The following is a 14,876-nucleotide window of genomic DNA, read 5'->3' on the forward strand; positions in this document are numbered from 1 at the left end:
CACAAAAGCAGGCTTCTTTCTGGCATGGCCCTCAGATCTTTTATTTTTATGAGTTTTTTTGCAGGAAAGCGAAAGCCCTGGGCCATTTGGATCCGAGAAATAATACTCAAATGAGCAAAGCAATCAGTATAGCTTAGATTTCAAGGACAAGTGACAGTCATGAAAAATCAACTGATGTTCCCTCTTACTGCTTGTTTAATAAAATATTTCGCTTCCTCCCTGCGTTGTCTCGAATTTGCCCATCTTCTGCCATGCTCACAGTGACAGACATGGAAAGAACCAATAGGAGCAGAGAATGTTGCCCTATACCAAGTTACACCATTGGTCCATCTAGATCAGCACTGTTTGTGCTGATTGGCAGCAGCTCTCTAGGTTTTCTGATGGGGGTATTTCTCAGCCCCGTCTGGAGATGCTCAAGACTGAATCTGGGACCTTCTGCATTCAAAGCCAGTGCTCTTCCACTGGGCCCCAATACAACTCAATTCACTTCGAATGAAAACACTTTAACCTTTGTAGCATGTGCCTTGGAAGAGGGCAGGATTCTACATACAGCAACACAACAAGAATCTGGGGGAAATGAAGAGATTACTGTCTTAAAGGTTTTCTGACCAGTCGTGACTCCTAGAAGTCTTACGTGGGGGTAGTCAACGCTGGGCTACAGCTCTCATCAGTCCTGGCTGTTGGCCATGCTTGTTGGGGTTGATGAGAGTTGGACTCCAGCAACATCTGGAGAACAGCATATTTGCTTTCCCTGGTTTTATGACTATATACAGCACATCAACAGTCCATAGCATGGAAATAAATATTCAGCATATGTATCTTACAAGTGGGGGACCCGTGACCCTCTAGATGTTGTTGGACTCTGGTTCCCATGAAACTCAGCCAGCATGGTCAATGGCCAAGGATGATGGGAACTGGAACCCCAATAGCATCTAGAGGATCATGCATTCTTCCTCCCAGTATATATGATGCTGCCCAATATTAACACTCATTTTCAGCTGCACCAGAACCTGAAATATAATCCTCTTCATACAGATTCATACTGTGTTTGTGTAAACAAAAATTGTGCTTGACAATGGTAGCCTAATGAAACTCAGCACTTCTACCAGGTTATATAGTTAAACAAGATTATTGATTCAGATTCATGTGTAAGTTCCACTTTCAGCACTGAAGAGAATTTCCTGCTATGTTTAAAGCAAGCAATTAGTTTTGTTTCTGCTTTTTTTTAAAAAAATAATCTATTCTTTGTAGATGAGCAAGTACTAACGTACAAATTAATGCTCTCACAGTCACATATAACTTTAAAATCTACCTCCTGAAGTATTTCTAATGCAACATTGAACGTATTGAGTCAGATAATTCATTTCACATTACATTTTTTTAAAAGGTTTGGATTATGTAGTGGTAAAGCTCTTATACAAGGACAGTACTCTTTCCAGCTATACATAAAAATGTGCAGATTGCTAGCAAGGACTCCATGGGGAAACTGCCCCGTGTCAACAGTTTAATTACCAGAGAGAAGTCTTGTTCTATCCTGACACAGTGCCTGGTGTGTTAACTTGGGGGCAAGTGCTTTCAAAACATTGGCTTCCCATATGAAACCTGAAATAGAACAGTCCCCACAAGGGGATTTCTGCTATCTCATTATGGAAAGATAAAATAGCCTTTACTGAAGGCTAGGCTGCATTACAGAACTTTGCTGGTAATAATAGGAAAGGTTAAAACCAACAGCTTGGTCTTCTTGACTTTTGATTGCGATTAAGCAACCTGCAGGTGCATTTAATAAAGGCCCGCTATGACCATGATCTCACACACTGCACAATGAGGTTTCTAGAGGGCAGAGTTCCTCTGCCTCCCCCATCCCCCGGTATGCCAACTAAGTATGCGAATTGGATATCTGATACACACACATACTGTATACCATTGTATTTTTATATTCTGTTGGAAGCCGCCCAGAGTGGAAACCCAGCCGGATGGGCGGGGTATAAATAAATAAATTATTATTATTATTATTATTATTATTATTATTATTATTATTATTATTATTATACAGGAGCTGTGGTGGTCTCCGTGCTGATTTCCGCTAGTCCAAATAGCAGAAAGAAGTCTGTTACAGTTGATGATGAAGAAGAAGAAGAGTTTGGATTTGATATCCCGCTTTTCACTACCCAAAGGAGTCTCAAAGCGGCTAACATTCTCCTTTCCCTTCCTCCCCCACAACAAACACTCTGTGAGGTGAGTGGGGCTGAGAGACTTCAGAGAAGTGTGACTTGCCCAAGGTCACCCAGCAGCTGCATGTGGAGGAGCAGGGAATCGAACCCGGTTCACCAGATTACAAGTCCACCACTCTTAACCACTACACCACACTGGCTCCCTGATGCAGTTGCTAAAACCCAAAACAGGAACTGGAATGCACTAAACCTAGAACCATTTGGTGCATTTTCCATTTCTCCTTCCCCTCCACCTCCTGGTTAAATGCTACAGCTACTTTAGCATAGCAAGGCCACCTGGATGCAGCTCCAGTGCAATCCTATGAATGTCTACTGAATGTCTACTGAATGTCTACTGAATGTCTACTGAATGTCTACTGAATCCTATGAATGTCTACTGAGAAGTAAGTCCTACAGAAGCCAATGGGACCAACTCCAGTTTCAAGTAAGCAAAGGATCGCAGGCCCATTTTATATATCACCCCTTTCATGGTCATAAGGGGAAGTGCCGTTATAATATGCCCATTTGAACTTCTTCTGTTTTCTTTATCAGCTAGTAGGATATTATAGTGACATCTCTGTTAAAATGTGTGCCAAAACATTTCCAACATAGCCCCTTCTTTGGAAATTGAAGGAGGAGAAAATGTTTTTTGTAGAGCGGCTTATGCTGGCTACATGGGACTATTTTGGAACCTTCAACTTGAAGACAAATCCTTTTAGTTGGCCGACTCTGGGCAGCATTCAACTAAATAGCTGCTCAGCTGCAAGCATTAGTGCTACTGCAACAGGATCCCCCTCATACCCTCCCCCAGTGCATGCCCTGTGCCACCCCCAAATCTGCTCTGGCAGGCTGGAGGAACCCCAAGATTTAGGGGGGGAGGAGAAGTGGAGAACATTCCATTGTGTAAGGAGAAATCCTTGCACTGACAGAACGTTTTGCTTAGCACTATATTGAATACAGTCCTAAGTCAAAATACAGTGATTTATGCCAATTAGGTTCCAATGAAGTCAGTCAAAAACTACAGTTATCTTGGTTGTAGCTGTCTACTGTTAAAAAAAGCAAACCAAAATACTAGTTCTACAACAGACTCTTACAAAGGTGAATCTAATTCAACCTATTTTACTAGTGATACCTATTTCTATTTTACTAGCAGCGATTCTATTTTACTAGCAGTCAGTGATACCTTCCGTTTTCCTTTCAAATTTACAGGTAGCATACCCAAGTACAGAAATACAACAACAGAAAACCGTTAATCTTATAGTACAAAACCTGAAGAATCCATTTGGAAAATAAGTCTGCAGTCCTATACACACTTACCTGGGAGTAAGTCTCACTGAACTCACTGAGGTTTACTTCAAGGTAGACATGTATAGGATTACGCAGCAAGTTATTTTTTGAAAACATGTAAATAGTCCTCCAGCTCAGAAGCTAGCACACAAGTAATGAATGACTCTGAATGTCTTACTTTTCTGTAAACAATCATATTTGGAGAGCTCTCCTCTTGATCAGCTGTTTCCATGTCACTGGATCCCTGGGCCATTATGAACTGCCTTCTTCTCACCCAGGCTGTAAAAGGGAAGAACATTATTCAATGGGTCACCCAGAGGAAGAAAGACAGGAAGATACATTCAAAATCAAATAATATGCATAGATGTAGAAGACGAAAAGTGTGCTCAGGAATTTTACTCCATCATATAATGCCTGAAAGGCATGAGATGCAGAAATATTTTTATCACACTGATGAAATAACGGACTGGCAAACTTGAGTCTAAACATATGCTTACTGCCTTGCCGAGGGACAAGGAGATTTTTGTTTTCTTTGGATGAGAGATCATGTGAGATAGCATGAGTTTGTAGTATTTGTTTAGAAGCAAGTAATATTGAACTTAGGCTTGGTGCTGTTGACTGGGGCTGATGGGAGCTGCTGGGCAACTAGAGAAGGTTTGATTACCGGTAGTCTTGTTAAGAACAGAAGACCAGCGCTGCTGAATCAGGCCAATGCTCATCCTGTTCTTAAAGTTGCCAACCAGACGCCTGTAGGAACCCTACAAGCAGAACATGTGATGGACTCTGATAATGGGGCGCCATTAACAGAACCTCCTCAGATGATCTTAAACACAGAAGTCAACATGTGACATTTCTACATTTCTCCTACAAAAACATCCCTGCCAATCAAAAGCTCCCTTGCCCACACTGCACATAATGTAAGTGAGTAAAATGCTGGCAATCAAAATATGCACCTTGGGTCTTAAGAGAGCCAAACAATGAGGCTGTAGAGCAGGGGTCAGCAACCTTTTTCAACTGTGGGCCGGTCCACTGTCCCTCAGACCATGTGGTGGGCCGGACTATATTTTGGAAAAAAAAAATGAACGAATTCCTATGCCCCACAAATAACCCAGAGATGCATTTTAAATAAAAGGACACATCCTACTCATGTGAAAACACCAGGCAGGCACCACAAACAACCCAGAGATGCATTTTAAATAAAAGAACACATTCTACTCATGTAAAAAAATGCTGATTCCCGGACTGTCTGCGGGCCGGAATGAGAAGGCAATTGGCCCGCATCCGGCCCACGGGCCTTAGGTTGCCTACCCTGCTGTAGAGCAAAAGAATAATCGCCACCAACTTGAGGAGCCTCATATCCATGGGTACAGAAGTCCAGGCATCCAGTAGCCACTGGCATCTAAGAGATTAGGTTTTTCCTCCTAAGGAGAGATCTTGCTGGCTCCAAAGTTTTGCAGAAATGATTGCGCCATTGCTCATTCGCTGGCCTCTACTTGGTCAACAGTTCTTAAGGTAAACCCAGTGTCCTGACCCATCACAATGTAATTACAGTGGTACCTCAGGTTACATACGCTTCAGGTTACATACTCCGCTAACCCAGAAATAACGCTTCAGGTTAAGAACTTTGCTTTGGGATAAGAACGGAAATCGTGCTCTGGCAGCGCAGTGGCAGCGGGAGGTCCCATTAGCTAAAGTGGTGCTTCAGGTTAAGAACAGTTTCAAGTTAAGAATGGACCTCCAGGACAAATTAAGTACTTAACCCGAGGTACCACTGTACATTAATGCTTAGCCATAAACAGTTTCACTTTGAAGCTCTGTATTAATACATTTTCTTTGTATAGGGGTGGTGAAGGAGTGTCGGGGTCCATATTCATTTACTTGGCCATGGGTGTTACTTCTATCGAAAGACACAATCAGGAAGTTAATTCTTTCTCCAGGAGTTGACAATACAACAGACAAATTCAACTCCATCATGACTGCATGCCTAATTAGAATGGAGAGAAGAGGAGAAAGGGAACATTTGCCATTACTTTTGCTAATAGACAATACATTAGAAAAAGCATCAGACCATGCAAAAATAAAGTCAATATTGGCAGAGTCTAAATAGTTTCATCATCATTTAGCAAGGAGATTCAAAGAACACGATCTGTTATTTTGTGCCAGTGGACTGAGAGGCATCAACAAACTGCTATGCATCAAGCGTATAATAAAAATGTATTTTTAGGGGCTTAATACCCAACCAGTTTAGAACATTTCACAGTTAATGGCCATGATGAATTCCACATCTAAAAACAGAGGCCATTAAAATAAAGACATTAATATGGTCGATGACAGTGGATGAGATTGGAAGTGTGAGAAGAAGAAGAGTTTGGATTTGATATCCCGCTTTTCACTACCCGAAGGAGTCTCAAAGTGGCTAACATTCTCCTTTCCCTTCCTCCCCCACAACAAACACTCTGTGAGGTGAGTGGGGCTGAGAGACTTCAGAGAAGTGTGACTAGCCCAAGGTCACCCAGCAGCTGCATGTGGAGGAGCGCAGACACGAACCCGGTTCCCCAGATTACAAGTATACCACTCTTAACCACTACACCAAACTGGCTCTCACCAAACTGTGTGCAGTCTTTATCTTAAAATTCAAACACACTGATCCAACTTTAGTGAAATGAGCTACCCCTGAACATAGATGAAGATACACATTAAAAATGCAGTTCTAAACTAGAAGCGTGTTCCAATGAGTTCAGTGGGGCTTACTCCCAAGTAGGTATGCATAGGATTGTAGTGCAAGATGCACAACTGATAGATAATACAGTGCGCGCAGACAACAGCATATTCAAATGTACATTTATTTGCCTTTAGTTCCTGATAAAGCAAGTAATATCTGCTTCTATGCCTGCACCTCCTTTTCTGGATCAGGGTGAAAAAATGGGACATAGTTTAAGATACCTTAGAACCAGTGCTGAGCTAAAACAGAGAAGTAGACTAAAGCCCCATTTCTGGGATTTATGGCAGAAATGTATGGCCTGGAATAAGCCACTGTCTTTCAGCATCTGTAAAATGGGTTTCTACTATTTAGGATTACAGTACTGCAAAGATTAATACAATCAATACTGTTGAGCACTTCTCAAATTAAGAGAAGAACCATACAAGATTAACAGTCAGCAAAAAGGAAGCACTGTGCTGATAGTGTCACAGGTCGAATCCTGCGCATGCTTCTTCCTTTGAAATAGCAGGAAAGTAAAACAAGTGTTGTCAGATCCCAGCAAGAGCAATGTGTGAGTGAAAGCAGGTGCAGGGAGCCAGTGTGGTGTAGTGGTTAAGAGCGGTAGACTTGTAATCTGGGGAACCAGGTTCGCGTCTCCGCTCCTCCACATGCATCTGCTGGGTGACCTTGGGCTAGTCACACTTCTCTGAAGTCTCTCAGCCCCACTCACCTCACAGAGTGTTTGTTGTGGGGGAGGAGGGGAAAGGAGAATGTTAGCCGCTTTGAGACTCCTTCGGGTAGTGATAAAGCGGGATATCAAATCCAAACTCTTCTTCTTCTTCTTCTTCTACATGGAAGTTTTCCCTGCTGGACAATGAAGACAGCACACATGCAGATGAATTGTGTAGGTGCAGTTCCTAAAGCTAGTTCACTATAGCCAGCTCTTGGAGCAAGGCACACAGTTCCCGATCCCATGTTGGGAACAGCATGCACAGCTCCAAGCACTGATTATAACATTTCACAGGTGGAAATAGGGACCTACACATAAGCAAATCCTTATTTTTTTCCATTCCAAGGATCACAGACAAGACCCCCCCACCCCAACCATCACCACACTGCTTTGCTTCACCTGCTGGTGTCAGCTAATGACCACAAAGATACACCTTCCTCTGCATATGGTTTCCCATATATCCCTCAGCTCACATATCCCTCTGCCCTTCCAGTGAAGTGAATGGGAAAGCTGCTGTGCCTGGAACGAATAGGACATCACTGGATTGAAGTAGTGCAGGGTTAGAGCCTAGTCCTTAAATAAACCCCCTCTTTATAACGCCCAAGACGTTGCTATGGCAGGGTATTGCTTCACCAATAATCAATTTTGCATAAAACCTGTGGCTTATCTTTCATCTTATTCCCTAATCTTCTATTTATGACATCAAATTCTGTTGCTAGGGAGATGCTTACGCAGATCATTATGCCTTTAGGTAGCAAGACAAATGGCTAGTTCTTAGGCATCCCCCCCACTCCCCCCGGAAATTAAACACACACACACCACTACTGTTCTGTGCTTTCAAGGCAAAACTGATTCCCAAAGGGAAGGCTGGTCATCAGTTACAGTATAAAGCTGCATAACAATGCTTATTTGTGACTAAGATGAACTATTCCACTGGAAGGGCACATACCTAATTCCCAAACCCTGATGCAATTTTTTATCTGACATGACAACTTGTCACTTTAAAACAGGGCTTGAACAACGGCTGATGTCATGATTCAGATATTCTTGCAAAGATTTCTTAACAAAAAGGAACGATGAATATTAGCTTTATGGGGGGTCTATCCAGAGTATCAGTTTACAGCCTAACAAACGTACAGTTGTGTATTTGTTGTGCGGATCATCCAGACATTTTCCTACCAGAGAGCATGGCTGACTCAGGGATAAACTGCAATATATATTTGCTGTTGGTAAAATTGAGTTAATTGTTGCCTCACCCACAGGACCATCACCATTTGAAGCAGGGTGTCAAACTGAAATTGAACCTGTATGTACAAACTGAGCTGGGGGCAAAACAGGATTGAACCAGGAGGAGGAAGAGGAAGAGGAAGAAGAAGAAGAGGAGGAGAAGGAAGAAGAAGAGGAGGAGGAGGAGGAGGAGGAGGAGGAGGAAGATGCTCAAGGGGCTCCTTTGAAGGTGGTGAAGGACTTCTCCAGGCCGGGAGAGGCAGGCAAAAGAGATCCTGTATCATTGTACTTGAGGACTGCTAGTTCTCAAATCTCATGAATTTTGTCTCAGAGTGCGAAGTGCTTCCCTCAGATGAAGACTAAACTGTAGGCCATGGGTCAAAAGGCAGCAGCCCTTCATATGTTGTTGGACTACAACTCCCATCATCCCTGAACTTTGGCCACACACTGTGGGTGATAGGCGCTGGGAGTCCAAAACAACTGGACTCCAAATGGCAAGCTGGGTGTCACTGAATTTTTATGCCTTGAGTTACTTCTCAGAGTATGAGATTTCCTTCATCAAAGCAAGTTCCACAAGTGAACCGCCCTAAAACCTGAGGGTATAGGGCAGTAAGTAAGTAACTAACTAATTAACTAACTCAATCAATCAATCAATCAATCAAATCAAATAAATACAGATCCACAGTGGAGACCCCTGCTCTAACTACTCCCACAAGTTCCAACTTGTGTTTTATTCCTTATTTAAAAAGATTACGTTTTTATTTGCAAATTTGGCAAGAAAATGAGAGCAGAAAAGAGAAAAATTAAAATTAAATAAGAAAAAACAGTATGCGGGGAAATAGCAATGATACAAATTATATACAAATAATAATAAAATTAACAGACCACGGACAGTACCTCAATCTTAAATTAAGCCCTCCAGATACTGAAATAGGTAGCCATACAAAATTGATATGAATATGAGATATGATTGAATATAGCCAGGGAAATGAGGTCCTCAGACCACTGAGTACTTATAATCTCTTAGCCACCATAAGGGTTCACAAAACCCACTTTTGTTGTCCACTTGTTAGTCCCCATACTACGGGAAATAATTTAAGAATATATGAACATCTGCCATAGCAAGAGCTTCACCAATACAAAACTGATGCAAGGAACAAATTTAGACTAAAAGGAATGGATCAGTGGACAAGCCCACATCAGATGCCTCAAATAGGCATTCTCAGCATCACACCTCCAACATCTATGTACAGTATGTTACTCTTCCTATACAAAAGTTGTGGAGCCCAACATACTCAGAATATCAATTTTGGCTGAATCACTCTCAATTTCAGGTCCAAGGAACCATTCTGCATAGATTCAAAAGCAATTTCCCAATGTTTAGGCTGCACAATACCTTCTAATCCCCTGTGTGTTTATCCTAAACTAAATGGTTGATTACAGAAATCCAATGAAGCTAAAATCATCAGTAAAGACATCACAACAGTAACAACCAAAGGCACCTGGGACTAAAAGTGAGGGATAAACACATGTGCTTTTAACTGGCGGCAAAAGCACTCCAGAGTAGGTGGCCACATAATTTCTTACAATAACCCTATGAGGCAGGTTGGTTTGAGGGATTAGGATTGGCCCAAGGTCAGCTTCCCAATGAACTTTCTGGCCAAGCCTGGGTCTTCCCACACAGAGACCAGCTGTAGTCTACATTGAATACACCCCACTGGCTCTTGCAGATTCTGAAAGCTTTCATGTAAGAGGCTTAGATTGCCTTTGGGCTGCTTTTGCGCTATTTATGCAGATGTCTGATCTTTCTTCATGTGGAAGAGAAAGCGGAGGAAAGACATTTAGAACAAGTAGTGGTATTCTGGCTAAAGTTACATTTATATCAGAAATCTGCTTTAAGTCTCATGTATGAAAATGCCCTTTACTTCTTGGATGGGTGGTGGAGACTTGCTACACCATCCATGAGTCCCTTCCATTTTATAACCTCTGCAGGATAATCTTGGAAGTCCCAGCTGAAAGGCAATAGCATACTCGCCACCCCAGTTCGCAGGTGAAAAGGATGGATGGAGGAAGAAATAGCCTTGTCAAGGAGGGGAACACATATTTTAACATTTGTTTTAAACTGATTTTAATATTTTATTTTTTAATCTTTGTAACACACCCTGGGACCTCATGGGGATGGGTTGGCAAGAACTCTATTCATTCATTTATTTAATTTCCTGTTTTTAAAGGCTTCTTCAGACTCACTTGATACAAGCCATTTCCAGCTCCTGTGGATCACAGATTTTGTTGTTGCTACTGCTACTGACCACTTTCCCTCTTTCCCCCTGAACCCTTATCCTCCAGCCTTTGAAAGGACAACCTTTAAAAGCAATGATATTCCACCCTCTACACTCATCTGCAACCATTGAACAACATGGTATTGTTCTGAAATGGGGCTTGCGGGATTATGCTGCAAAAGCAAAATAAAAAATGGGAACACAGATGTACCTGAGTTCCCTTCCCACCTTATAAAAATATCCTTTCCAGAGAAGTATTTCTCAAATTCAGCAGTGCAATTTCAAGATAACTATTTAGAGGAAGAGAGTACTATGATTCCCTAATGGTGTTGAACGTGACTCCTTTGTATGCAAGTCCCACCGGTTTCAATGGAAATTAAGTGCATACAAGTGTGCTTGGTACTGCAACACAAGGATTTCTCTTTAGTCATAGCTCTGCCTTGTTGTATTTGGTTGTGCTTATTTGTTGGTTTTAAAGTGCAATTGTATGCTGTGTGACTTAATTTCACAGGCACTTTTATACATCAACCTGGCATCTTTTGAGGGTGGGCGGTCAAGAAATATTTAAATAAAATAAATAAAAGCATACAGTATACCCGCATTGTTAGGCTATATAATTTTATTTAATGGGATTAGGGAAATATAAGTGAAATGCTTAGGCTGCATCCTTTGATTAAACCTGAAGTGGATTCAGCTAAAAATGGAGAGACTTAGCAACCCTCCCTGCACAACTTGGAAGCCAGCATCATGAACGCACTGGGGGGAGGGGGGGGTCTGCTGATTAATTGACAACCCTGCTCTTCTAGCAGTCTCATCGTGACCTGCAAAAACAGAAGGTTTATCAAAGTCTCAGAGAGCAGGCTTCAAGCTGTGCTTAGGATAAGGAAACACAGCTATTGACAGGGCCGCTGCTTCCTAAGAAAAAATCCAGCGGGCAACATGTTCAACCAACTCAACAAGTAATCAAGGCTGAGCTTCCCTTTCATAGCTCACCTGGGCACACAAAACTCCCATCCAGGGAGCTTTAATTTTAAGGGACCACAACCTTAAGGCTGTGCTAGCACTTCTAATCCCCCCAGTCCAGAAACATGGGGTACCTAAGCCTGTTCCACAGCTGCTTTCACACAGAGCTGGTGGGGACTTGTGCGGGACCAGTATGGCCATGCAATGCAGCTGTGAAAGCATGGCACACTCATGCGCAACTGGGAATATGGAAAGATGCCTGCACTCAGCAGTCTCCCTCTGTCACCAGCCAGGTCTTGCTAATAGCATGGGGATGAAATCGGTCTCACGTCCAAGCAAGAGCCTTTGGTTTTCTTTGGAAAGATGTGCAGATAAGTAGCATGCAACTTCTCAGTCACTCCATGGCAGCATATTATATTTAAATATATTTAAAGCACATACAGAGCCAAAAAGAACCATGGGAACTGTAGTTTACCCCTCACAAAGCTCCCAGCACATTAAACTACCATTCCCAAGATTCTGTTTCGGGGTGAGTGCTTAATATGTATGATGGGTATGCAGCCACAACTCAGTTATGCCAAAGTACTTACCGTATTTTTCCGTGTATAACACGCCCCACATAAAAGACGCCCCCTATTTTTGCGGACTCAAATTTAAGAAAATGGGGAAAGATTGCCAAGAGTTTTTGAGCTTTTTTGGGGGGGGGCTGCAAAAAAAACACAAAAAACACCCACCTGCCAAAACACCAACAGCAGCCCTCAATTGCCCGCCCTACTGCCGCAGCAGCAGCCAATCGCAAACAGCCCTTGCCGCAGCCACCAATCTCCCACCCAATTGCCGCTGACAATTGCCTGCTTGTGGCAGCAACCAATCCCCCATCCAAACTCTGGACTATCCGTGTATAAGGACCCCCCCCCCCTTTTATATATTTTTCTCAGAAAAACCCTTGTCTTATACACAGAAAAGTGCAGTACTTGGCTTTAAGTGACTCTGTGCACACTCTATCTCCAAAGCACATGCATAGCACACTTGTCACATCACAGAATTCTGGGCACTGTAGTTTGTTAAGGCTGCTGGGAAATGGAACTCTGTGAGGGGTAAACTACACCGCCCAGAATTCTTTGAGCGAAAGAACGTGCTCTGAATGTGATTTAAAGGTACAGTGCGTACACAGCCTAAATGGAAGTATGTGTGAGTAAGTGTTGCTGTCTTTTTAGTTTGTTGTTGGGGGAGAGGACTATGTATCTACAACTCAAAGGCAAAGGCTACCCATAGCTGAAACCTCTAACGCACTGAAAATTGGCTTCTTCCAGTTCCTATCGCCCCATTCACAACATGATGCATTCCACATTAAAAGGCCTTCTTGGGGACAGTTGTGAAAACCCAATTACAGTGCAACCCTAGTGTGCTTTACTTGGAAGAGTCCCATCTGATCTCAGTGGGTCAAGAGTTTAGGATTCCAGTCCCATCCCTAGGGCCAACCAGCCTCAACCCCTTTGTGGAACAAAAAGAAAGTGCAAGAAGCAGCTGAAAGACTAGCATTTACTCAGAAGTAAACACCTCTTAGTTCAACGGGGCACACTCCAAGTGGATTAGATTCCAGCCTAAAATGCGGGTCGTGTTGGGAAGACACACACCCCCCTCGGCCCTTCCTCTCCCCAAGTACTTGTGGGCCTGGTTGCAAAACCATTTATTTGCTTTGAGTTTTAAAATCAAATCCCATTCTTCGAATATACGCGAAACTTGCGACCTCGGCCTCGGCACTGGCTATGCAGGTCGCCGATTCAAGTGCGTCCATTTTCACGTGCGGTCCCCCCCTCCCCCTCTCTGACTCTCGCCCTTGGACTGCATTTGAACACCGCGTAGCAAGACGCGACCGCCGACGGCAAACTCCTTCTCCCAAGTTTCATCCAAGGGTCAGGGGCAAGCGGCGCAGCAGCGAGCCAGCGCCATCCCTTGCCCAGCCCGTTGCTTAGCGATCGCCTCCGCGCGCGCCCCGCGGCACCGATTCGCAGCGCCCCGCTTAACACGCAAACCCCGCTCCTCTCCTCTCCTCTCGGCGCAAGCCCCCCGGGGAAGCCGGCGGGCGTCCGGGGAAACCAACGCTCCCCGCGCTTAAAATGAACGCCCCCCCCCGCCGCCGCCGCCGTTCCTCCCCAAACACACGGCCCCGCATGCAAATAGCTGCGCTCCGAATGGAACGCCGCGCCGAGGGCGCGTTTACAACGGCGACGCCCGCGATCCAGTCCGTCGCCTGGCGCTCTCCTCCAACTCATTTGCATCCCTAGAATAACAAAAGGGGGAAGGCGAGGGGGCCGCGAGGCTGACTGCGGCTTCATCCGAATCCCGCTCCTCCTTTTCGCACCCAATTGCACAAAAGGGAGTTGCACACGTTGCTTGGAGCTCGGGTTTAAGGGACCAAATAACCGATTTAATAAGTTCCCGTGTCCCTTTAACGTGGGAAAGCGGGGTGGGGGTGGGGGTCATGCATTGCTGGGCATCGTTGCCCCACAAAGCTTTGGGGATTTTTTGGGGGGGGGGGGAAGAGAAGAAGCGAGGGCGCTGCGCAAGGGCGATCGTAATTTACCTTAGCAACCAAGGATCTGCTGCGGGTCGCCTTCGGCTTTTAAATTTCCCCTTGGCGGCAGGGAGCAACCTGATTCATTTTGAAGCCGAAGTGGAGGGGGGGGGGGAGGCGGCTTCCTAAGGGATCTGGATCTCTCTTTCTCCCGCCGCCTTTCAGGGTATCTTAGACGTCGTCGTCTTCAGGAGGGCGCCTACCGGCTGCCAAAGGGGTCGAGGGAGGGTTGGCAGCGCCGCTGGCGAAGATGGACCCAGAAGGAGCGGCGGAGCCCAGCTCAACATGCTCGGCGGCTCACGCCTCCCCGTCGCTGCATTTCCCCTCCGCGCGCGCCTCCTTCTCTCGCCTTCCCCGCGGCTTTGGCACACGCTCTTTTCCCTCGCCGTCTTGCTACGCTCGAGGCCGGGCGGCGGCGGCGGGGAGACCAGCCCGGCGGCGGCGGAGGCGAAGAAGAAGAAGAAGAAGAAGCCACCCACCCCAGCGGGGCCGAGGGAGGAGATGTGGACGGAGAAGGAAAAACAGAGGCTCCCAAGTCCCAGGTTTGTCCCTTGCGAGCCAGCGGGGCTGGCGGGAGTAGCAGCAGCGCCCACTGCAGGCTGCGGGCGGAACTGCAGCCTCGTTTCCAAAGGCTCCGAAGGCCTTAGAGAGAGAGAGAGAGAGCGCAGCCCCCCCCCGGGGGGGGGGTGCAGCAGAAAAAAACCCAGCAAGTTAGTTAGTTAGATAGTGTTTGTTTTGTTTTGTTTTGTTTTGTTTTGTTTTGTTTTGTTTTGTTTTGTTTTGTTTTGTTTTGTTTTGTTTTGTTTTGTTTAACGTACCTGAATTAATGTCAGGGCGGTGCACATTTTTAACTGCCGGTACAATGCTAACATCTCCCCCAAATCCACACTACTATTTTTTT

At 44.7% G+C, this 14,876-nt stretch overlaps 1 protein-coding gene across 1 annotated transcript in view; it reads right to left on the reverse strand.

The window, feature by feature from the left end:
• RGS6 (regulator of G protein signaling 6) overlaps positions 1–14,398 on the reverse strand; it is a 194,793-nt gene extending 180,395 nt beyond the window's left edge. Inside the window, 2 exon segments of the mRNA XM_033146508.1 lie at positions 3,676–3,776; positions 13,985–14,398. Coding sequence (XP_033002399.1) covers positions 3,676–3,750 — 75 coding nt within the window. The 5' untranslated portion in view covers positions 3,751–3,776; positions 13,985–14,398.
• Positions 14,399–14,876: the final 478 nt, after the last annotated feature.

This window comes from Lacerta agilis, chromosome 1 (assembly GCF_009819535.1).
Source record: "Lacerta agilis isolate rLacAgi1 chromosome 1, rLacAgi1.pri, whole genome shotgun sequence".
NCBI classification, from domain to species: Eukaryota; Metazoa; Chordata; class Lepidosauria; order Squamata; family Lacertidae; genus Lacerta; species Lacerta agilis.